The sequence below is a fragment of the Bos mutus genome, chromosome 10, assembly GCF_027580195.1.
Source record: "Bos mutus isolate GX-2022 chromosome 10, NWIPB_WYAK_1.1, whole genome shotgun sequence".
Taxonomy (NCBI): domain Eukaryota; kingdom Metazoa; phylum Chordata; class Mammalia; order Artiodactyla; family Bovidae; genus Bos; species Bos mutus.
This window is the reverse complement of record NC_091626.1, coordinates 20,172,832-20,197,942: the sequence shown is the minus strand read 5'-3', so window position 1 is coordinate 20,197,942 and position 25,111 is coordinate 20,172,832. Positions and strand designations below refer to the sequence as shown.

At 53.6% G+C, this 25,111-nt stretch overlaps 1 protein-coding gene across 1 annotated transcript; it reads left to right on the top strand.

Annotated features, from left to right (window-relative positions):
• Positions 1 to 3,595: 3,595 nt before the first annotated feature.
• NYNRIN (NYN domain and retroviral integrase containing) lies at positions 3,596 to 24,831 on the top strand. The gene is made up of 9 exons (XM_070377415.1): positions 3,596 to 4,132; positions 4,274 to 4,488; positions 12,825 to 13,477; positions 13,594 to 15,108; positions 15,967 to 16,097; positions 16,230 to 16,326; positions 18,557 to 18,658; positions 18,869 to 18,970; positions 20,128 to 24,831. Exons 2-9 carry the CDS (start codon positions 4,291 to 4,293, stop codon positions 22,988 to 22,990), a joined length of 5,661 nt encoding a protein of 1,886 aa, XP_070233516.1. The 5' UTR covers positions 3,596 to 4,132; positions 4,274 to 4,290; the 3' UTR covers positions 22,991 to 24,831.
• The last annotated feature ends 280 nt before the right edge of the window (positions 24,832 to 25,111 follow it).

The following is a 25,111-nucleotide window of genomic DNA, read 5'->3' as shown; positions in this document are numbered from 1 at the left end:
TGAGGGGATCATGTGTTTCATACCCAGATCCTGACCAACATGGGGAGCCCCTGCTTAACCCCAGTTTCCTCAGCTCTTGTCTCCACCTGCTCATTTGGAACCACCTTAAGTGCTGATCTTCCATGTATTTTTGGGAGGTCATTTCTGCTCTGAAGGAAGCCTTCCAGGAACGCAAGCCGCTCAGGCACTCTGGCAAAGTTAAAGAGAACCCTGTCTTCCCTCTTGGTTACTCCCTCACAAAGGTCCCAAGCAGGCTGACTGGGTCTCAGGGCTCCCCACCCTCTGTCCCCAGGAACTGGGCTAGGTGTAGATCTGAGCTAGGCAGGGAGGTATTTGAGAGACAAGCCTCTTTTCCCACTAGAGCCTTGGAGGTATAAGAAAGATTCTATTACTCTGCCAGTCTCACAGGGCAGGCCCCTGCTTTAACCAAGACAGCCTTCTCCTCTGAGGCCTCCTGGCGGGGCGTGCTATCCTGTTCTCAGACATGCCTAGACAGATCTAATTCTACTTACACTTGAGCTGGGATCCTTGTGTAGAAGGTTGAGACGGTAGATTTGGGCTTAGAGGAGGATGGTTTCCAATGCAACAAGGTTTAACCCAATATTTTAGGCAAGAAACCACTAAATGTACCTGTGTTGGAGAAAGATGTAGGTCAAACATTGGGACCAGCTTAGTGAGTTGTCATCTCAGTGTCGGTGCTCTTGAGCTCCCTCTAGCTGAAATATCATCTCACCTGAGAGGACCCCTTCGGGAACTCTCCACCATCACACCTTGTCTTATTCTCAGCAGAGCATTTCTTATTCTCTGAAATCACAGCTGTTTTCTTCTTTCTTCACCATGATGGCAGGGAGCTATCTTTCTTAGTCAATGCTATACTCCCAGGGCCTGGCTCATACGACAATCAATATGTGTTGAATTTGTTGAGTGAGTAAATGTGTTTGACCCAATGAATGAATTTAGATGAGGGGACTGGAGCGATCAAGGGACTTGGTTACCTGCTAAAGGCACATCGTGTTGGGACTAGAACCAGGCTATATAAGTAAATCTGCTACATCTAGGCGGAGAGACAGGAGTGGGGGATGGCTTTGCAGGAAGGATGGGGAGAGCCTGATCTAGGCGAAGGGGTGGTGGCAATGAGCTGTAAAAGGATAGTATGGGACTTCCCCGGCAGTTCAGTGGTTAAGATTCTGCACTCCGCTGAAGGGGGCACAGATTCAATCCTTGGCTGGGGAGCTAAAGTCTCATATGCCGTGTGGGGCGGGTGGCCAAAAAAAAGGCTGGGAAGGAGGGGATCTCTGGGAAGGTATTATGATGTACTGGCCAGAAGTGAGGTGGAAGAAGAGACAAGATCAAGGTAGGGAAAATGAAAATGAACTGGGTGTCTACTTGGTGCCAGGTACAGTGCCATGTACCAGGTGCAGTACCCATGTGATCTAATTTACAATCCGTGGCATAGGTATCATGGTTGTTGTTGCTCAGTTGCTAACCTGTGTCCAACTCTTTGTGACCCAGGCTTTCCTGTCCTTCACTATCTCCTGGAATTTGCTCAAACTCATGTCCACCAAGTCAGTGATGCTATCTAACCATCTCTTTCTCTGCTGCCCCTTTCTCCTTCTGCCCTCCATCTTTACCAGGATCAGGGTCTTTTCCAATGAGTCAGCTTTTTGCATCAGGTGACCAAAGTATGGGAAATAGACGGGGAAACAGTGGAACAGTGTCAGACTTTATTTTGGGGGGCTCCAAAATCACTGCAGATGATGATTGCAGCCATGAAATTAAAAGATGCTTACTCCTTGGAAGGAAAGTTATGACCAACCTAGATAGCATATTAAAAAGCAGAGACATTACTTTACCAACAAAGGTCTGTCTAGTCAAGGCTATGTTTTTTCCAGTGGTCATGTATGGATGTGAGAGTTGGACTGTGAAGAAAGCTGAGCCCCAAAGAATTGATGCTTTTGAGCTGTGGTGTTGGAGAAGACTCTTGAGAGTCCCTTGGACTGCAAGGAGATCCAACCAGTCCATTCTAAAGGAGATCAGTCTCGGGATTTCTTTGGAAGGACTGTCGCTGAAACTGAAACTCCAATACTTTGGCCACCTCATGCGAAGAGTTGATTCATTGGAAAAGACCCTGATGCTGCGAGGGATTGGCGGCAGGAGAAGAAGGGGACAACAGAGGATGAGATGGCTGGATGGCATCACCGACTCAATGGACATGAGTTTGGGTAAACTCTCGGAGTTGGTGATGGACAGGGAGGCCTGCGTGCTGTGACTCATGGGGTCGCAGAGTTGGACATGACTGAGCGACTGAACTGACTGACCAAAGTATTGGAGTTTTAGCTTCAGCGTCAGTGCTTCTAATGAATATTTAATAGGTATCATTATCCTTATTTTATGGGAAATGGAGATGCAAGAGTTCAAATAAATTACCCTCTTTTTACCCACTTATCAAGTACCTGATGCCTAAGTTTGATCTTGTCCCACCCTCTGCATGGCCCCTTTGAACATAAGATTAAACCTGAAAGTTTTCCTTCAGGATGTCACTGTGCCTGCAGTTCACAGTCAGTTGAAAGAGGGCAACAAGAAATAAGTGTTTATTCAAGGAAGGAGGGGTGGGGCATGGGTATGCGGCTGTCATTTGCTTCAGAGGAGAAACTGAGGCACAATGAAGCAGGCGCTTCTTCTGATAAAGGGAGAGCAGTTAGAAGTGGGAAGAATGGAGAAAGATGGAGCTTCCAGCTTCACTGGAGGGTCTTCTGCTGCAAGGCGCTCTGGAGGGGCAGCCCAGGGACAGCAGACCTGGCAGAGCAGAAGGCCTCGGAGCCAGAGATGACATAGATCCCCTTTTCTGGATTCCAACCTAGGGTAAGTAGGAGTGGAGGTGTGGTACAGCAGGGGCTGAATCCAGACCAGAGGACTGGGTGTGCGCCCCTCTCCCCTGCCCCTTCCTTGCAGTGGGGTGCCCCTGGCTCTTTGCCTGCACAGAAATGTGCCATGGCCCCTGCAGCCCAGATGTCCCAAGGCCGGCCTAAAGTCCACTGCCCTTTGTCCCCATAGGTACACTCATGCCTGTCAGACAGAGGCTCTGGGTTTGGGGTTGGAAAAGGAAGTTCCCGGAGGCCCAGGATGCAAACTCTGCCCTCCACAGAGCCGGGTTCTGTTCAGGCCACAGGGCTGCATAAGGTGTTCTTTGTGCCCCTGATGCCTCCTGAGAAGGATGTTGGCGGCAGCCCCCCAGTCCAGGGCTGGTTCCTGACCACCGAGGCCTAGCAGTTGACTGGCGGCAGGTCAGGGGTTGAGGGAACCCTCAGAGGTTGTCAGCAACCAGACCCTCACTCTCTTCCTAAAGCTTCCCCTCTCGGCTTAGCTCAAACTTGCTCAGAAAGGCTTTCATAAACAGCGCAAGTCTGAAAACTCCCGAAAACTCGGGCGCTCTCCCCGCCCCTCCAGCCCTGGGGGCTTCAGGAGGGTCTGGGCTGCCTGCCAGCCCCAGGCTGTCCCCAGACTTAGGGGTGGGGGGGCGCGGGGGCGGTGCTTTTACCCTCTCCTTCCTGCTCGGTCTCCGGCCCGGAGTTTTCCTCAGGCCCCAGCCTCCCAGGCTCCCCACCCTGCTCTCCTTTAACCCTTTCCTGCGAGGGAAGGAGGGGCGCGGCTCTCGGTTCTCTTGGGAGGCCTAGGAGGCGGCAGGGCTGGCTGGAGGAACGGAGAGAAAGGCCGGGTGCCCGAAACCAAGCCCCCTCTCCCCCACCGGGGTGCCCTTCCTTCCTCTCCCTTCCCCTGGGGAAAGGGGAATGTGGAAGGAAATTAACTTTGACCCCCGGATTCTGGCTCTGGGCCCAAGACTTGAGTGGAAGGCAGAGGTTTTCAGGACCCCCGCCCCCGCCCGTCCCTCCCCGCCTTCCCCCGCCCCGCCGCCTCCCTCCGCGCCCCTTTAAGCTCCCGGGCAGACGCAGCTAAAGTTCATCCTGGAGGGGCTGGCGCGGCGGTGAAGCGGGGGAGGGTGGGGGCGGAGGGAAGGGCGGCGGGAGCCCGATCGGTCCCACCCCCGTTGCAACCCCTGGCAGGAAGAGATTGTCGCGGGAGCCGCCGCCGAAAGGCTCGGAGCTCCGGGGGAAGGGCGCCCGAGCCGCGGCGGGTGGGTGCGCGAGCCGGGGGTGGGGTGTGTGTGTCGGGGGGACCCAGGCCGAGGCGGGGGCGCGCCGCCCGGAGGAGGGGGCGTGGCCTAGGCGCCTCCGGCCCGGGGACGCCGGTGACACTGTCGGCTCCCTTCTTCCAGGGGCGGGCGGGGCAGCCATGCTCCTGTCCGGGGGCGACCCTCCGGCGCAGGAATGGTTCATGGTGCAGACCAAGTCGAAGCCCCGGGTGCAGCGGCAGCGGCAGCAAGTGCAGCGCATCTTCAGGGTCAAGCTGAACGCTTTCCAGAGCCGCCCGGACACCCCCTACTTCTGGCTGCAGCTCGAGGGACCCAGGGAGAACATGGGCAAAGCCAAGGTAAACAGCGTCTGGCCTCTTATCACTTCCAGCCAGACCTTTCTCCCTCCCTTCGCCCCACTTCCCTCCCCCCTCCCCCCCCCAACCCGGGAGGCAAGGGTCCCCAGAGGCCCCCCGACCTGGACTGGGCAGTATGGCGGGCAGGTACTGGGCCATTCCCTGCCTCTCCACTTCTGCAGCCTTGGGTCCTTCCCTCTGGTTCCTTCTTTCTTTTCTGCCCCACCCCTCTCTTGCGTGTCACTTCAGTCCCTCAAGTGTGTTGAGAAAGGCTCTGCGTTGTGCGTCCCCCCAGGAGCCCTCCCTGGCCAGGGCCCGCATTTACAGCCTATTCCTCCATCGGGGAGCAACTTAAGGTCTGGTATTTCTGTAGTCTGTACAGCATATCTCTTTGTTCTCCACCCAGAGGCTGGAAGGCCCAGGTCTTTCTGCCTTCATGTAAGTCTCCTTAAATCCTGGGCTGCGCCTCGGAGCCTGAGTGCTGGGACAGGAGGGGCCATTAGAGACTTCGCTAGAGAAATGCTGGCATTTTACAGATGAGGTATTGGGGACTGGAGAGTGTCAGGGGCCTCCTGGAACACTTAGGGTAGGGTAGGTGGGGGTGGCAGGGGCTCTGGGCTCAGCGCCCCACACTCCTGATGCCCTAGGCGGCCTCTTACAGGGGCTCAGGGGCAGAGGTGCAGCTGCTCTGGAAGGCAGCAGGCTTTGGAGATGGGTGGGAATCCTCTGGGAGGAGGGCTGTGGGCTTCAGATGAAAGGGCCTGCTGTGTGGGGCTGGATGCTGGGCAGGCCAGGTCACCGTGTGCCTCTCGCGCGTTTGTTCTAGCTTCTCTCACCCGCTTCTCCTCCACTTGGGCCTATCAGGTTCCCTCTGATCCCCCGTCATGGCCAAGGTCTCCCTCTTCCCCCAGATTCCCTTATCTTATCTTTTCCTGGTAGGAATACTACAGCCTCCCTCAGTCCCAGGCCACCCTTCTCCCCCATGCACCCCACCCCACCCCAGCACACTCCCCTTCCCCAGCTAGGTCTCTACCAGTATCCTAATTGGTCAAGGCCATGGGTGGGGGAGGCCCAGAACACGCTGGCCAGTGGACAGGCAGGCTAGAAAGTTCCTGCCTCAGCCCCTCCGCTGAGCTGCTTCGTCAGCAGTTTGTCCAGTTCTGACAGAGGTGCTGGGGGAGGGGAGGGGTGCCTGCCCACATAGCAGATGTGCAGGAGCCCTGGAGATGCAGACTTTTCAGTAGCTGGGATAGGCGGGTTAGCCCGAGGAGCCTTCAGGTTCTTTGGGGGTCTTAATCTTTTTGTTAATTTGAAAGACACCCGCTCACCCTTTTGTGAGACTGGGGGTGTCTATCTCCCCTCACTCCTACTTACATCCTTCATCAGCTTCTCCAGGCTCAGCTACTCCTGCTCCCACTGCTGCCTCAGGGTCCCTGGGGCCACTGACTTTCCCTCACACCCCAGGCCCTGCTAGTGCAGCCAGTGGCTTTCTCCAATCCCCCCCATCCCGCCCCATCCTTTCAGCTCTTTCCCACCTGTTTTCTTCTGGAGAAAAGCACAGTTTAAGATGGAAGCAGCATGAGGGGTTTGGGTAACTCCCTCCCTTATTGTAAAGAATGAGCAGAAAGAAGAGATGAGTAGAGCTTTGGAGCAGGAGGGCAGGGAACGTGGGGAGGGTGAGGTTTTGTTCTAGAAATAGGAGATCTGGGCTCAATTTGCTGTCACCAAGTTAACTGCTGGGACAAATGGGTGTGGTGGAAAGAGCTGGAGATTGGGGTTTGCTACCTTCTAACTGGCTGACCTGGGTCAAATCACTGACCTTCTCTTGAGCTTATTTCCTCATCTATAAAACAATGTAGTAATACTCACTTCATGAAAGAGTTGTTAAGAGTCAGCTGAAGTAATGCATGCTTACTTTTGCAAATGTGGAGAGTTATAGGGTAGAGATGTCAGTAAATGTTGTGGTTAACAAGCTATATAACTTTGAATGAGTTCTTTTCCCTCTCTGAGTCTGTCTCCTTGTCTGTGAAGTGAGAGGCTTGGATGAAATGCTTTCCAAGGTTCAGCAATGTGATGCAGGAAAATTTCCCATGTATAAGGATGTCTTGAGCAGCTGATTGGTGGCTCAGTGGTAAAGAATCTGCTTGCAATTCGGAAGACATGGGTTCAATCCCTGGGTTGGGAAGATCCCCTGGAGGAGGAAATGGCAATCCACCCAAGTATTCTTGCCTGGAAAATTCCATGGACAGAGGAACCTGGCCATGGGGTCGCAAAGAGTTGGACATGACTGAGCACACAAGAAGGATGTCTCGGAGTTTCCATGTAGAGGTGCTGTGGCTGACCCCAATCCCAGCTGTAAGGACACAGAACCATGTACCTTGATAGTGAGTTGATATACATAGCCAGCTGGCAGAGAGAGCTCAGTGAGACTGAAGCTTGTGGGATGGAGAAGGGGTGATGGATGTCCTGTCTGTGAGGGAAGAAGGGGTCAAGAAGGGTACGGGCTTCTTTGGAGAAGAGCTCAGGTGTGTTTTTCTATTATATGCACTGGTTTTCTAGGAAATCTCTGTAGAACTCGAAAGTACCTTGAAGTAGTTTTCTTGTGGTGGGATTTAAAAAATAATGAAGGCATTGCTGGAAATCACATTTCCTAGGCAGCAAAAACAAGCCCTGGGGAGGCGTGGCCTTTCTGAGGTGAAATCAGCAAGTAGAAAGGAGAGTTCTTAATGATCAGATTCTCTCAGAGACAAGCCCTGCTCAGCTTTTCTGTCCTCCTTGACAACGGTGTGAAGAAGGGTTGGGTGCTGAGAGAACAGGTGACCGTTCGAGATGATGGAATGAGGTGATGGGGAGCTCGAGATTGAGACGGGGAGCCATGGGGCAGGGTGTGGTCTGCTGACTCTGGGCTTGGCTCTCACGTGCAAGTCAGCCTGTTCCTGCCCCACACTGACTGTGAGCGGTACCATGAAAGCTGGCAGTGGCCAGGGGTGTGCTGAAACTGGCTCCTGCTGACCCATTGTTGCAAAGTTTTGGAAGTTTTTGAGCCAGTGGAGTCCTGTTCATAGTTTGAAATCAGCCAGGATGGGAGTAGTTACACCACAGAAACTGGAAAATACTACAGATCGGGACTGCCCTCCCCACAACTGGCTCCCTACAACTTACCAGCACACATAATTGTGTTGTGAGCACCTGATCCTTTTCCTTTAATTACTTGTTTTAATTTATTTTTTAAAAGAGATGCTTGCGCATATATTTATCTCTCTTCCTCTCGAGCTTCCCTCCCACGTCCTTCCCATTCAACCCTTCTGGGTCATCACAGAGCACAGAGCTAAGCTCCCTGTGCAGTACAGTAACTTCCCACTAGCGATCTATTCTACACATGGTAGTGTATATATGTCAATATACTCCCTCAGTTCCTCCCACCCTGCATACGTGTGGCTGATTCATGTTATTGTACAGCAGAAATGACATTGTAAAGCAGTTACACTCCAATTTTAAAAAGAGGCTTATTTACATTTATTTTTATTTAGTTTTTGGCTCTGCAGCATGCGGCATCTTAGTTCCCTGGCCAGGGATCGAACCCGTGCCTCCTGTAATGGAAGCAAGGATTCTTAACCACTGAACTGCCAGGGAATCCCTCCTTTATTTTGAACTTAATTTTTCTTTATCAAAATAATAAAAAGTCCAGTAATTTTTTAAAAGTCCACAGTATAATGCAGTGATTCCTTGCCTTGTCCTGCCAACTCCCTCTTCTGTGCTCTTCCCTGTAGAAAATATCTGTTCTGGAATTTATGCATCTCCACATTCCTAAAAAATATGTAGATCCTGTATCTTTGGATTAATTTTAGATACCTTTTTACTTCCTTTTATTATAGGTGAGGGCTTCCCTGATAGCTCAGTTGGTAAAGAATCTGCCTGCAATGCAGAGACCCTGGTTCGATTCCTGGGTGGGGAAGATCCCCTGGAGAAGGGATAGGCTACCCATTCCAGTATTCTTGGACTTCCCTTGTGGCTCAGTTGGTAAAAAAAATCTGCCTACAATGCAAGAGACCTGGGTTCGATCCCCGAGTTGGGAAGATCCCCTGGAGAAGGGAAAGGCTACCCACTCCTGTATTCTGGCCTGGAGAATTCCATGGACTGTATAGTCCGTGGATCCCAAAGAGTTGGACACGACTAAGCGACTTTCACTTTCATTATAGGTGAGGATTTAGCTCCTTTATATTGCCATCCCTTTTTTCTTCCCAATATAACTATATTTCATTTTCTGTTAAATCTGTATTTATTATTCGCAACATTATGCCCATGCAAATATCACTCACATCTAAACACTGAAGTATACTGTAATTAGGTTTTCTATCTTACTTTTCAATTTTTCTGAGGTAAAGAGCTCACACCTTTCCTGTTTGTTTTCCTTTGAACTCATTGCTAAGTCTTATATAACTTTCAGTAGCTGCTCACGACAATTTTCTGTAAGGATAAGGTTTTGATTCAAGGCGGCCTGTTACAGATTTTTTCCCGGGGGCGCCCTTCTTTCTTTCTGGTCAGGCTTGTGTGGCTATCATCCTGAGACTCCTGTTTGCTGTCATTCTTGGCATCCTTTTGCCCTTTTCTTTGTTAAACGCCTTGTTTCCTGAACGCTGTGTCTTTGTCTTGGGTTGGTGGAGCACGTCTGTCAGTAGCGTCATTAAGTTAGAAAGATGGTGCTGTGCTAAAGATCATGCTGATAACTGAGATCAGCCTTCCTGTTTCTGGAATTCCACTCTTCAACCTGAACTAGATGCCCTCTATGCCTCCCAGAGCAATGCTTGATACATAGTAGATGCTCAGTAATGATTTCTTGAATGGATGAATACATTCTAAAATTTCTCTCCACAATCATTCTGGAGATTGTCTTTGCTTTTTTTCTGAGTTGGGTCTCTTTTCTTGGTTTTTCTTTTCTTGATTTGCTGGAAAATGCTCTGCAGTAGCTTCCTGAGAAAGGCTTTAGAGAAGGTAGATTCTTGGGGTTGCATATCTGAGTATCTCCATTGCATATCTGAAGGTCACTTGATCGACAGTTTGGCTGGTATCGAATTATACATGGAAGATTATTTCCCTTCAGAAGTGAGAAGGCATTAATCTATTGACTTCTTGCTTTGGGGACATCTGAAGCTATTCTTGGTCCCTGGTCCTTTGATGTGAAGTGTTCTTTTCTCTCTGGAAGTTTGTAGTTTCCCCCGCTCTTCTGAGATGCCCCAGAGAGACCCTTTTGTATGGGCATCTGCCTTCATCCATTGTTGGTTACTATGGCTGAATCTCTGAATGAGAAGAATGAGTTTCTCTGCACTCACTGCTCACCGTAGACCTCACTGTCGGCCTTCCTCTCTTCCTGCATGATTTTGTATGGTACCCACACTCTCAAGTACACTGATCAGCTTCTGCAGAACAAACTTCAGGGGGTAGGGTGGTAGTTGCTCAGCCTTTGTGTAGTGGAGTAGGTAGGCTCCCAGATCTAACTGCTCTTCAAACAACTTCATCTTAGTCCACCTTTAATTTAATTTTTTTTTTAATTTACTAGCTGCACTGGTTCTTAGTTGCAGCTTGTGGGATTAGTCTTTAGTCGTGGGACGTGAACTCTTATTTGAAGCGTGTGGGATCTAGTTCCCTGACCAGGGATTGAACCTGGCCCCCCTGCATTGGGAGCATGGAGTCTTAGCCACTAGACCACCAGGGAAGTCCCCTGAGTCCACTTTTTAAAAAATGTTCTCCTTCACTCCTAATTCTGGAGTTTTTTGGATTCTCCTTCAGTCCTAATTCTGGAGTTTTTTGGTGCTGCCATTTTTTTTTTTTTTTTAACTTTTTGAGTGTTCTGCAGTGTAATTTGGTGTGCTTCTGGAAAGCAGACAATGAATGGTAACTGACTTATGAGAAAGAAGAATCCTAAGTCAGGACTGATAAAGTATACAGCAGTAGTAAGCTGTCTGGTGGTATTATTTTTATTTAACTTACACATTGACCGATGACTCACAGGACACTGGGCAATATATTTAACAAATAACAAATACACAACATTTTTCTGTGTGTACTTCGTTCCTGCCTCTTCTCTACTTCTTCTCTTGGAGAAAAAGGTCTGGGTAGGCTTAAAGCAGGAAAATTGCTCCAGATATTTTCTGGATGTAAAGGTCTGGGTAGACTTAAAGCAGGAAAATTGCTCCTGATTTTTCTGGATGTAAAGGTCTGGGTAGGCTTAAAGCAGGAAATTTTCTCCAGAAATTTTCTCGATGTAAACGCCTTTTTTCTTATCTGTTTTTTCTCTAACGCGCCATTGGCTTCTTTAGTGGCTCCGTGGTAAAGAATCCGCCTGCCAGTGCAAGAGATACAAGAGACTCGGGTTCTCTCCCTGGGTCAGGGAGGTCCCCTGGAGCAGGAAACCACAAACCATTCTAGTACTCTTGCCTGGAAAATTCCACGGACAGAGGAGCCTGATGGGCTACAGTCCATGGGGTCGCAAAGAGTTGGACACGATTAAGTGACTGAGAACACACGCGCATATAGACAGCATCGTGGTTAAGACCTCAGACTTTGGAGTCAGAGTGCCTGAGTATCCCAGCCTCTGTCTGTGTGACCTCAGACATGTGTCCTTTCTTGCTCACCTGAAATGAGGAGGATAGTAATTTCCATATAGGTCTGAGAGAGGAATCAACGAGTTGATGTATGTAAAGAGCCTGGCACCTAGCAAATACTCAGTAAATATCAGTTCAGATTTATTATTTTGAAAGTCACCTCATTTCCAATCTATATTTAAATTGTATTTCTTTCCTTATTGGCTGCGCTGTGCGCAGGCTGTTCTCTGGTTGCGGTGGGTGGGGCTAGTCTCTGTTTGTAGTGCGTGGGCTCCTCGTTGCAGTCACTTCTCGTCTCTTGTTCGCACGGGCTCTGGTGGGCCAGCTTCAGTAGCTGTGCTTCCTGGTCTCTAGGCCACCAGCTCAGTAGGTGTGGCACATGGGCTTAGTTGATCCATGGCATGTGGGATCTTCCCATGACCTGGGCCAGGTGGAAGAGGTAAGCTCAGACCTGAGCAACCTCGCTTACCCACCGCCTGGCAAGGGTGAGTCTGACCAGGTGGAATAACTCTTACAAGTCTGAATACCGTGAACCCCATGTGGTCTTTGGGATGGCTGTTGGAGATCCAAAATGGAGCATTTGTTCCTTATGGATCTGTCAGGGGAAGGCAGGAAGAGGGATGACTGTGGTTGACACAGGGGTGAGGAGGCGCTTGAGGATGAATGCAGTCATCAGGGTTGGCCGATTAAGAGGGGATTCCCATGGTTCCTTGGAGCCCGTGGGGTCATGCTGGGGGAACTCAGTCAGAGAGTGGAAGAACCCAACCTCTTCCATCCCAATGCTCTCTAAAGACGGAGTGTGTGAGCCCTGGAAACATGAGGGCCTGGTGCCCAGACAGCCAGAGGCCACCCTTCCGGCTCAACCATTGTATATATCTGTGGGGATCCCTTGGATACCAGACCAGGGACTTATCTTCTCCTCTGTCCCCTCTGGGCAACAGAGTTACCATGGTTACAGTTACAGGTTGTGCCAGAGAGCTTCTGCAGGGGGATTAACCAGAATCTCATAGGATTACCCCGTAGTCACTGTGTAGTCAACCCGAGGAGGTGGAAAGAGCTCTGGTTTCAGACCCAGACAGATGGCAGCTGTGGTCTTCACCCAGTCACCGCTGACTGTGTGTCCCTGGGTCAGCGATATGGCCTTTCTGAGCCTGAAAAATGGGAATAGATTGTACCAGGCTCAAGCTAAGCACTTCCTTTGTATTAACGCACTGAAACTTCATGATAGCCTAATGAGGGGGAAACCATTATCCCCATTTTACAGATGAGGAAACCTAGGCAAAGGGAGAGTTAATAACTTGGAGGGTACTCAGTAATGTGCCATCTCCATCCCCTCAGCTATTTCACAATTCTAGAATGCCAGGGTAGGACTGGCTCTTGGGAGTGTCTCATTTAATCCAGCTTTTTACAGGTGAGGGACTGAGCCCCTGAGAAGGTGATAGTTTTCACAGTACCCCTAACATATTGAGGTCCGGTTGGAACTAGAACTAGAACCCTTGACTCCAAGCCCAGGTACTCCCCTCCCCCATTTGTCAAAGCTCCCTGGAAAAAGATGAGTGTGTGAGGAGGCAGTACCAGGGAGAGAGGGCTGGGTCCCGGGCAGGAGTTGGGGTGGGGGGAATGGGTCATTTGGCTTATTAGTGAGCAGGGGGAGTACACGTGCTTAGTGAGGGGAGTGAGCACCAGTGACGGGCCCCCAACAGCTGGCTTCCTTCCTGTTTTCCCCACTGGCTGCAGGAGTATCTGAAGGGCCTGTGCAACCCGGAGCTATGGAAGGAGGTCCGCTACCCAGCAGCTCTGCACTGCGCCTTCCTCGGGGCCCAGGGCCTCTTCCTGGACTGCCTGTGCTGGAGCACCCTGGCCTACCTGGTGCCCGGCCCCCCGGGCTCCCTAATGGTGGGCGGGCTGACCGAGTCTTTCGTCATGACCCAGAACTGGCTGGAGGAGCTGGTGGGGCGGCTGCGCTGGGGCCCGGCCCCTTTGCTCACTCCCCGCGGCATCTGGGAAGCCGAGGTGACCCGGGCCTTTGGGGCCCTGGTCTGGATCCGTGGTGACCAGTATGCCGGGGACCTGCTGCAGCTGCCCCCGGCGGTCCAGGAGCTGCTGCTGAGCCTGGTGCGGGATGCCGCTGGCAAGGAGGACATCATCCAGTGGCTCAGCCGCATCGGCACCTCCGACTCCCGCTCAGACTCTGAGCTCCTGATCTGTCCAACCCACCAGCAAAAGGAAGGTCCAACCATGGTGGCCGTGGGAGACGGTCCTGGCCCCTTTGTGGAGATGGGGAGCCCAGAAAATTCAAAGAGATTAACCAGCCTGGGAGCCACAGGGGCCCTAATCTCGGGTACCCCAGGCCTGAGCACCCAGCAGGAGACAGCAAACCAGCTGGTCCGGTAAGTTCTGGAGAATCAGTTTGTCTTCTCTCCTGTTTCTGCGCCCCAACCCCAGGGAAAGAGTTTGGAACCTAACTCACCTTCCCACCTTTCCAACAAACTCGGGTTTTCTCCAGGGTCACTTCCAACAACCAAGGTGGTGTGGACTGTGCTCGCGAGGAAGGGTCAGTGCAAGCCAGCAGCAGCCAGGACTCCGTGGATCACACCCAAGCCTCGTCCCAGCAGAGGCAAGTCCGGAGAGGGGAAGACAAGCTCCCCCTCCAGCCTCCAGTGTCAGCCCTGAGTGTGTGCTCACCCTGGAAGGCCTGGACCCCAGGGCCAACCTTTGCACCCATGTGGCCAGGGGCTATTGCTGCTACCTTCTGGAGGATCAATGAACTGCACTCTCTTCACCTGGCCTGGCTCCTGTCCCAGGCGTGCTTCAGTTTCCCTTTCTGGCAGAGGCCACTGGGCCCCATTCAGTTCAAGCTGCCAGGGCAGAATCCTTTGCCCTTAAATCTGGGATGGAAACAGAAGGAGCTGGTTCCCCTGCCCAGTGTGGAAAGCCCAGACTGTACACCAGACGGCGGGCCGGGAGGAGAGGCAGCCCTACAGAACTGCCCAAGGCCAGAGACCCCCAAAAAAGTCATGAGTTTACTGGTGGTCTCAGGAGGCTCAGGGGTAAAGGATAAGTCTATCCCAGGACTTCCACAGATAGGGCCACCTTTGACCTCTACACCCCAGCTCCAAGCCAGAAGTGAGCTGGGGGATCAAGGAAGTGTGCAGTGGGATTGTAAGAGGCCAGAAGAGGGGCCCGTTCCAGCACCACCCACTGGGCAAGGGGTGCCTGCTGCTCAAGGGGGGCTGACAGCTCCATCGGGACCTGACTCTAAGACAGTGCCTGAAACTCTCAAAGTGCCCATGGCTGCTGCAGTGCCCACAGCTCAAACCCCACCCACAAATCCAGTGCTGCCTGCAGCCCCCAAAGTGCCTGAAACCCAGATGATGGCAGCAGCCCACGAAGAACGTGCAGCCTCCGAAGTGCCTTCAGTTCCAACAAAGCCAGAAGCTCAGGTGGTGCCCACAGCGCAAAAGGCCGCTGTGGGCGAACCAGCGCCTGCAGCTCCCCATACTCCCACAGCTCAGAAAAGGCAGGCAGCCAAAACATCACCTGCAGGTCCCCAGACATCCAGAGCCCAGACTGCGCCTGCCCCTAAAACCGGACCTACAGCTCCCAAAGCCCCTGCCGCCCCCCAAACTTCCAGAACTCCGAAAACGCCGGCGGCTCAGAAGGCACCCGCAGGTCCGGGGTCCACCCTGGATGCAAGCAAACTCCTGAGTGAGAGCCAGCCTCCGTCAAGGGGCAGTGCTTCCTTCCTGAAGGGCCAGGGGCAGCCTGGAAGTCAGGGGCCACAGTGCAGTGGCACCTTGGCTCCCAGTAGCAAGCGCCAGCCTCAGGTGGAAGGGCTCCTGGGGGCTGGGGAGGGGACCCCAAGGCAGCCAACTCGCCACCCACAGGCAAGCAACACAGTGACCAGCTTCCAGAGGTACCACGAGGCCCTGAATACACCCTTCGAGCTGGACCTGTCAGAAGAACCCGGGAACCCGGAGCTGCGGCGGGTGGTCATTGATGGCAGCAGCGTGGCCATGGTGTGAGTAGCCTTGGGCCTGGGGTGGACTGGGACTGCCGGGGAGTTCAAGCAGGCCATCCCCGGGGGCACCCTGGGGTGCCATTGGGTTCGAGTGGGGGAAAGGGGAGGGACAGGCACGTGTTGAGCAGCTACTGTGTGCTGGGCAGTGCTTGCGGAATCGACATAGCAGCCTTCCAAGGTGGATTTCTGTTCTCCCTTGATAGAGACAGAAACAGGCTCAGAGAAGTGATGCGTCTTGCCCAAGCTCCCAGAGCCAGTAAGGGGCCACGCTGGCCTTTGGGTTCAGATCTGCCCAGGCCCAGAATCTTTCCCTTTCAGCCTGCCTCACATAGCAGGGGGCCTGTAAACCCCAGTTTTCAAATGTTCAGCCCAACCCTTAAGGCCCAGCACTGATCTCAGTGAGGATTTTCCTCACCGTGCCAACCTGTAGAGATCAGGTCCCTGCACAGCACTTCCTGCTGTATATGCATATGTCAGCATGAATACGTGCAAGGTGTCTTCATTTGCCCGTGTCGTAGAATCTATGCTGAGAACATTGCCAGCACATGGTCGTGGTCAGCAAATGTTTGCTTCCAGCCCTAAACTGAGCTCTTTGGTTATAGAGGTTGCCCTCTTCCTTTTGCCCTGGAGGCCCCTACACACACACGCACACGAGCAGGTGAGTGGACCCAGTAGGTGCTCACTATTTGAAGAAGGAGGGAAGGGAGAGGGCACGGTTGGTGCTGATGCTGATACCCTGGCATTTCTGATGCCCTGTGCTGTCCTGGGCTGGTTCTGAGGAGAGTGCAGAGGCAGGGCCATTCCTAGGGCAGAAAATTGCTCCCTCATTGGTACCCCTAACCCCAACCCCACCTCCAGGCACGGTCTCCAGCACTTCTTCTCCTGCCGGGGCATTGCCATGGCGGTGCAGTATTTCTGGAACCGGGGACACCGAGAGGTCACCGTGTTTGTACCCACCTGGCAGCTGAAGAAGAACCGGAGGGTGAGAGGTGAGCTGTGCCCTGCCCCCCAGCCCCTCCGGTGTCACCACGCCTTCTTTTTCCTTGCCTTTCTGTTCCCATCATAGCCTTTCCTCTTGGCGCTTCCTCTGACCCTCACTGTCTTCTGCCTTTCATTTCCAGAGAGCCACTTTCTGACAAAGCTACATTCCCTCAAGATGCTTTCAATCACCCCCTCCCAGCTCGAGAATGGCAAGAAGATCACCACCTACGACTACAGGTGTGTGGCTTTGCAGGCCTTCTCTTGTGGGGCCCCGGGCTTGGGCTTCACTGATGTGTGAGGCAGAGTCTTGCTTCATCTGCTCTGGGGAGATGGAGGCGAACATGTCAGAGGGTCTTGTCAGAGAGGGAAGTGTGGTGCACTGGCCCTCTGTAGGCAGAGGGAGGAACACAGAGAGGAAAGGGCTCCAAGATGGTTCTATTCAAGCCCAGGGACTGTTCCTGAATTTGGGACTTTGCAGTCCCATTTCTCTGAGTTAATAGGCTTTCCTCTCCCATCAGCTTTGGGCTGAAACCCTCTACTGTCTTTGGATGGGACTAGCCCAGGTGACTCCTGGTGCTTCAAGCAAGCCGCTTCCCCCAGCAGCTGATTTGGGTGCCAGTTTGGGTTGAAGCTGAGGTTTTCTCAAGGAATTGCTATAGTCTTTTCCTCCTACCGCCTTGGCTCTGGGAGGAGGTGTGTGTGTGGCTGGAGCCCTGGCTCTGAAAATGGAGTCAGACTGCCCCTGCCTCCTAGCTAAAGGCCGAATGACTCCCTATTTGTCAATCTTGCAGCACGTGACTGCAGGTCCAATGTGCACAGGGGGATCCTGTGATGCTGCTTCTGTTGGGGGCAGAGAAGGCCCTCCCAGCTCACTGGCCCTGGGCTGGAGTCGATGCCCAGCAGGCACAGGTCTTGGCTTCACTTAGACTCCTCCCATGCCAGGCAGAAAGAAGTTCGGTTCCTCCCTAAGACATGGTATCCACTCAGCCTTCAGGTTTGGGTGGGGCAGCTCAAGCATCCTTCCTTCAATAGCATAGACCCTAAGCATGCAGCTTAGATCCTGCATAAGGTCTTTAAAGTGAAAGTGAAAGTGAAGTCGCTCAGTTGTGCCTGACTCTTTACGATCCCATGGACAGTAGCATGCACCAAGCTCCTCCGTCCATGGGATATTCCAGGCAAGAGTACTGGAGTGGGTTGCCATTTCCTTCTGCAGGGAATCTTCCCGACCCAGAGATCGAACCCAGGTCTCCCGCATTGTAGACAGACGCTTTACCGTCTGAGCCACAAGGGAAGACTCTCAAGTGTTAGCTTAGCTGCTCAGTTGTGTCTGACTCTGTGTGATCCCATGGTCTGTCCATGGGGTTCTCCAGGCAAGAATTCTGGAGTGGGTAGCTATTCCCTTCTCCAGGGGAATCTTCCCAACCCAGGGATGGAACCCAGGTCTCCTGCATTGCATACAGATTCTAATGCCTTTTAATTCAGGCCTGGGTTTGAGGGAAGAAAGCTTTTCTGTGGGGCTTCCCAGGTGGCGCTATTGGTAAAGAACCTGCCTGCCAACACAAGAGACTTAAGAGACATGGGTTTGGTCCTTGGGTCAGGAAGATCCCCTGGAGAAGAGCATGGCAATCCACTCCCAGTATTCTTGCCTGGGAGATCCCATGGACAGAGGAGCCTGGCTGGCCCCAGTCCATAGGGTTGCACAGTAGCCGACAAGACAAGCGACTTAGCACACACGGCTTTTCAGCAGAAGGGCCCTCTGCTGGGCACTTGTGGGATTGCATGGTCGAGGCTGCTAGAATTGCTTGCTGCCGCAAATGCTGAGAAGTAGGTAGCCTTTGCTTTCTTTCCTGGTCACAGCCCTCTTTCAAGGAGAAGTGATCCTTGGAAAAATGGATATGTTTACTCAGGTAGGTGTTTTTACATGTGTATAGATGCATACATATATATGTAAATGTGGCTTGGCATGTACATGAATGTTGTCAATTGGTGAAGAATAATCATGGAGTATTGGATATTAATATCTGCTGTGTAGCAGGCACTGAGCTAGACACTTAAGCGTATTGTCTCATTCAGTTTAATTTTCACGGCGATCAAGGGTAGGTATCTTATGTTTGATCGACAGGTACGGAAACCGAAGCAATAAAGAGGTATGTGTGGATGTGGATAAGGCGTGGGTTTCTGTGTGTGTGTCTAAGCATGTGTATGTGAGTGCCTATGTGTAAAATAGGGGTCTTTGTTTGCATAGACAGCTGGGGGATGTGCATCTCAGACTGCCTTTCCGGGGGCTCATGGTTCTCCAGCTAGCTGCATAGACAAGGATGGGCTCTCAAGCCCTGGCTCCCTGACTATCAAGGGCAGTGTTTTTGTCCTACACTTCTCAACAGGAAGCTACAAGTTCAGTTTCTCAGAGGACTGGGGAGGTGAGAGGCTGGGTACTGGGTCTATAGTGACCCCCCTCTCCCTGCAGGTTCATGGTCAAGCTGGCGGAAGAGACAGATGGCATCATCGTTACCAATGAGCAGCTCCACGTCCTGATGAATAATTCCAAGAAACTGATGGTCAAAGATCGGTGAGGCGGCTTCCATGGGATTGGGCTGTTCCTTCCCCGTGGGTGCCAGATAGCCCCTGGCAGGGGATGGTTGGAGGCAGGGAGAGGGGCCTTGGACCAGTGCTCACCAGCACCTGCTGGGAGGATATATTGGTCTCAGCTCCAGCTGCCAACAGGGTGTGAGTGGTCAAGAGCTCCATAGTGACCTTTCTTCCTCTGTTCTGGGCCCAGCCTGCTGCCCTTCACCTTTGCGGGGAATCTCTTCATGGTGCCCGATGACCCCCTGGGCCGTGATGGCCCCACCCTGGATGAGTTTCTGAAGAAGCCAAACAGGTAATGGGTTGGACCTCCCCAACCCCCTGCCACCTCCCAGCTCCTCCTGGGACTGACCGGAAGCTTCCCCTTGGTGCTAGCCAACATTTGTTTAGTGCTTAATAGTGAGCAGAGTAACTTGAGTTTTTTAGGTCTTTGTACTTCCACCCACATCTGCATCCATAAACTAATTACAGTATGGTTTTACAGTTTACAATCTTGCACGCACGCTTGAGTACTGTACGTATCCTTCCACAGCCGGCATCTGTCCCCACGTTTGATTGTTTTTCCCAGGTGTGCGCCATGTTAGTTCCTGTGGCTGGCTTTAACGTCCATTCCCTATTCCATTGCATGAATGCCCGACAGGTTTACGGGGTCTCTGATGGGAGGCCATTTGACAGTTTCTGTGTTATGCTGTGGGCACCCGTGCTGCGGTGAACCACCTCATTCTTGTTTCATTGCATGCAGGGGGAGCTATGTCTGGAGTATATACCAAGAGGAATTTTTTCCACGTGTCTTTCCCCCTTTGACCCTCACAGCTTGACTTAGATACGTGTGACCACTATCCTTATTTTACAGATGAGGAACCTGAGACTCAAGTACTTTCCCCAGGTCACTGTGCTGGTGCCGGCACAACTGATTTGCAGTAACTCAGTTCCTCTGGCTCCCACCCACTCTGAGCCTCCCAGTTCCCTGGGCCCAGCAGGGGACTGTGGTTGGCACCTTCTGGGCAGGGCACTGCTTCCTGGGTCAGGTCCCCCAGTCCCATTTCCCCATTTTGAAGAAAAATGCTGTGGCCGAGGCCTGTGTGCTGTGCCTCCTAAGCCCCTTGTCAGGCCTCCTTCCCTCTCTTGAGCTCCCCTGGCTTGCTTACCCTAGAGTCTGGTTGGAAGGACCAATCATCTAATTCTTATCAAACCGTTGGCTTAAAACTGCTTGGAAATGTCACTTGATCAATGAGGTTTTGATTAAATAAGCCTTCAAAGCCCAGATGAATATCTGACGTTGCGGTTTAGTGATTCTGGGGCTGGAGGGAGTATCTGGGCAGGTCGTGCTGTGTGGGAGGCTGACCTGGCCTCAGGGGCACTAAGCCATTGGGTTTCGCCTCAGGTGGCCTCTTGGGCAGGCTGTCCCCCACCTCCTCCATCAGACCCTTCTGCTCTGCTATTTTGGTGTAGGTTGGACACTGACATTGGCAACTTCCTGAAGGTGTGGAAGACTCTTCCTCCCAGCTCGGCCAGCATCTCTGAGCTGAGGGACGACACGGACCCTGGCCCCCCGGAGAGTCTGCAGAATGTGGAAGAAGTCAGGGAGGAGCAGGAGGAGGAAGAGAGACAGGACGAGGAGCAGAGAGAGGAGCAGGAGATGCAGAAGCCGGCTGAGGAGGAGGAGGAGGACCTGGACTCTTCGCTGATGTCCGTGTTCAAGGCTGAGTGCCCTTCCCTCTCAGAGGAAATCCTCCGGTGCCTCAGCCTCCATGACCCCCAGGATGAGGCCCTGGACATCGATCTCCAGCCGGCGGTGGCCTCTCCCTCGCTGGGCATCCCCTGGGATGGAAAGGCTCCCTGCCAGCAGGTCCTTGCGCAGCTGGCCCAGCTGACCATCCCCAGCAACTTCACCGCCCTCTCCTTCTTTATGGGGTTCACGGACTCCCACCGGGACGTCATCCCCGACTATGAAGCCCTTGTGGCGCCCTTGCACAGCCTGCTCAAGCAGAAGCCGGACTGGCGGTGGGAGCTGGACCATGAGAAGGCCTTCCTGGCCCTGAAGCGAGCCCTGGTGTCCGCCCTCTGCCTGTCGGTCCCCAACCCCCAGCTGCCCTTCCACCTGGAGGTGACGGTGAGCCAAGTGGCCCTGACGGCCGTTGTGTACCAGGAGCACTCGGGGAGGAAGCACCCTGTAGCCTATACCTCAAAACCCCTCCTCCCCGACGAGGACAGCGAGGGCCCGCAGTCAGGGGGAGACAGCCCCTACGCCGTGGCCTGGGCCCTCAAGCATTTCTCCCGCTACATTGGGGACACCCCCGTGGTCCTGGACCTTTTCTACGCCTCCCGGACCTCTGTGGACCCTGAGGCGTGGGACGGCCGCAGGGTTGCCAAAGCGTGGTTGATCAGATGGGCCCTCCTGGTACAGGACAAGGGCAAGAGAGCGCTGGAACTGACCCTTCTGCAGGGCCTGCTGGGGAAGAACCGGCTGCTGACTCCCACGGCTTCCATGCCTCGATTTTTCCAGGTTCTGCCTCCTTTTTCCGACCTGTCCACTTTTGTCTGCATCCACATGTCGGGATACTGCTTTTACCGGGAGGATGAGTGGTGTGCGGGCTTCGGTCTCTATGTGCTGTCTCCCACCAGCCCCCCTGTCTCCCTCTCCTTCTCTTGCTCCCCTTACACCCCGACCTATGCCCACCTGGCGGCCGTGGCCTGTGGCCTGGAGCGTTTTGGCCAGTCCCACATGCCCGTGGTTTTCCTCACGCACTGCAACTGGATCTTCAGCCTCCTCTGGGAGCTCCTGCCCCTTTGGAGGGCTCGGGGCTTCCTCTCCTCCGACGGGACCCCACTACCTCACCCAAGCCTGCTCTCCTACATCATAGACCTCACCTCTGGCCTCTCATCCCTCCCGTTCATCTATCGAACCTCCTACCGGGGCTCCCTGTTTGCTGTGACGGTGGACACCCTAGCCAAGGAGGGTGCCCAGGGGGGCGATCAGTGTTGGAATTTGCCAAACGACGTGCCGGCCCCCGTAGTGACTCCCCGTACTGTGTGCAAGAGGCCTGACTTGCTGGCATTGCAGCGGAGCGACAGCACCCTGGCTGATACCATGGCTAAGCTGCAGGCCGGGCAGAAGGTATCCAACTCCTCACCCTTCAGTTCCGCCTTTAGCTCCCTCAGCCTCGACAAGGAGAGCGGCCTGCTTATGTTCAAGGGAGACAAGAGGCCCAGGGTCTGGGTGGTCCCACGGCAGCTCCGGAGGGACCTGATTTTTGCTGTGCACGATGGCCCCATGGGGGCCCACCAGAGGCCCGAGGAGACCTATAGGAAGCTGCGGTTGCTGGGGTGGTGGCCAGGGATGCAGGAGCATGTGAGACATTACTGCAGGAGCTGCTTGTTCTGCATCCCCCGGAATCTCCTAGGCAGTGAGGTGAAGGTCATTGAGTCTCTGTGGCCCCTCAGGTCCACCGCCCCCTGGTCCAACCTGCAGATTGAGGTGGTGGGCCCGGTCACTGTCAGCGAGGAGGGCCACAAGCACGTGCTGATCGTGGCCGACCCCAACACCAGGTGGGTGGAGGCGTTCCCGCTGAAGCCTTACACGCACACGGCTGTGGCCCAGCTGCTGCTTCAGCATGTGTTCGCCAGGTGGGGCATTCCCGTGAGGCTGGAGGCTGCCCAGGGCCCCCAGTTTGCCCGCCATGTCCTGGTGAGCTGTGGGCTGGCCCTCGGAGTTCATGTGGCCTCCCCGAGCAGGGACCTCCAGTTCCCCTGCCTGACGAGCTCCGGGGCCTACTGGGAATTCAAGAGGGCCCTCAAGGAGTTCATCTTCTTGCATGGCAAGAAGTGGGCGGCTTCCCTGCCCTTGCTGCACCTGGCCTTCAGGGCCTCCTCCAGCCAGGCCTCGCCCTTCCATATCCTGACAGGGGCCGAAGAGAGGCTGACCGAGCCCCTGTGGTGGGAGATGAGCAGTGCGAACATTGAAGGGCTCAAGATGGATTTATTCCTGCTACAGCTCATGAGGGAGCTGCTGGAGCTCCACTGGAGGCTGGCCGAGAAGACAAGCGAAAAGGCTGAGAATAGGCGTTTCAAGCGTGAGAGGCAGGAGAAGGAGTGGAGCGTGGGGGACCAGGTCCTCGTGCTGTCCCTCCCCAGGAACGGCAGCAGTGCCAAGTGGGTGGGTCCCTTCTATATCGGGGACCGGCTAAGCCCATCCCTCTACAGGGTCTGGGGCTTCCCTACCCCGGAGAAGCTTGGGTGCATCTATCCTAGCAGTCTGATGAAGCCCTTTGCCAAGAGCGTCACCCCGCTGTCCTTCAAGGTCTTGGAGCAGTGAGCTGGAGCGGTGGGGGAGCCCCCTCCCAGGGTCCTGGGCTGCTGCTGCTAGGTCTCCCCCTGCCCCCAGGCATGCTCTCACAGCCTCCCCACCCCTACCCCCGGGACTCTTCACTGTGCCTTTTGTAGAGAAGTTACTTCACAAAGCTTTGCTGAACTGCCTTGAACTGGGGACCAGCGTCCCTATGAAACATCCCCAGTATGGGGTACTGGGAGAATCTGCTGAAGGCTGTCAGATGTGGGCCTCTGGCAATTCTACCCTGGGGAGCAGAGAGTTCCTTTCCCGAGGTAGACCGAGTTCAGTGTCTCTCCCCGAGTGAGAATGTACACGTACACACGCACAGCTCAGAATCTTACTCCTGGCTGTCCTTACCATGAAAAGGTGTGGCTCTAGACCTCAGAATTGAAACCACATTCCCCTGTCAAACAGAAACCCCGGATACGGGCTCCTCCCCTGTCTGTCCATTTGGGGAACCTTTGCCCTTGAAGCCGTAGCAGCTGAGACAAATCCATGCAGGCTAAGGAGAGGCACCCATCCTCGGTCTCATGGACCGCTTTCTCAGGCCAGGCTAGGCCTGCCCATTGACCAAGGAAGGACTGGCAGTCCTGGGCCCCGAGGCTTAGAGCTGGGGTGGGAGGGTGGCCAGCCAGGTGGGCTCGTCCTGCCTGTCGGCTCCGAAGGGCAAGGGGGAGCGAGTCAGCCTACCTCATTTGACTCCAGCCAATGGAGACACTCCCTGACCCTGGCTTTAAGGACATAGACCCCACAGGAGTCAAGGATCTTGATGCCAAGTGTGGCATCTCTACCTGAAGAGCTGCTTTGACTAGACCAAGGGGCCCAGGCCTCTGTTTCGGGTTGGCGGGGGGTCACTGAAATGAGCAGTCTGGCACAGTGTGGTGCTGGCGTGGCTCTTCATTCCAGCCCCACCCCGAAACCCACAGCCTCCTCCCACTGCCCCTGTGCGCTGCATCCCCAGACCCTACAGAGTGTGGCTGCTTTGTCTGGGTTCTCCCATCCCACCCCAGTCCCCTCGATTTGCCTTCTGTGTAGAGACAATCCTGGCCCTCCCCTGGCACCCCCCAGCCACTCTTGCAAAGATCAGTCACTGGGAGAGTGCGTTTCCCACAGGTGTGTGTGCCTTCACTCACCCTCTGAATTGCTGCTGCTGCCAACAGAGAGGGTTCGAGGTGGAGGCCAGCACTGTGTCACTCTGGCTGAGCCTCTATGTCGTTTAATTTCTCTGAAGCTGAGCCGGTCTCCTTGCCTAGCTCATGTTGCCAAAACACTTGATATTGCTAGAGCCAGAGTAGAACTTGCCATCAAGTCCACTTTGCTTGTTTTACAGCCAAAGGAAAAGGCCCAGAAAGGGGACGTGACTTCCCCAAAGTCACACAGAGTTGGTGGCTGAGCTGGGACTAGGATTAAGCTTCTTAGTTCACTGTTCACCGTAGATGGGGGTTCAAGTGAGAGAAGCTCTTAAAATCCTGTACCCATCTTCCATCCAACTCCCCATCTCCCAAATCTTGTAGACAAACTACTTAGGTGTTGCCCTTAAACCATTTCTAGCTGTTAATTCTGTCCAGGAAAGAACGATTGGGTGACAACTGAGACACTGAAAGGTGAGCCGTGGGGTTTTTAGCAGATACCTCTTTCCCCCGCCTCCTCCCGCTGCATGTCCCCCTCCTCTTCCCTTCCTCGTCCTCCCTCTGATGGTCTGTTCAACCTCATTCTCCCTTCCCAGTGCTGTACCCATTCCCTGTTAACCACATTTATAATACTATACTTGTTTGTGACCTTTTTTTTTTTTCCATTTGATTTGTCAATAAATGGATCAAAATGGAGCTAATGTCCAGGTTTTTTGTTTAACTTTAGACTCAATTATGGGCTTTCTGGTGACTCAGATGGTAAAGAATCCACTTGCAAAAAAAAAAAAAAAGAATCCACTTGCAATGCAGGAGACCTGGGTGGAGAAGATCCCCTGGAGAAGGAAATGGCAACCCACTCCAGTGTTTTTGCCTGGAAAATTCCACGGACAGCAGAGCCTAGTGGGCTACAGTCCATGGGGTCACCAAGAGTCGGACACAACTGAGCAGGTGGGAATGAAGATTAATGAAGGCTGGT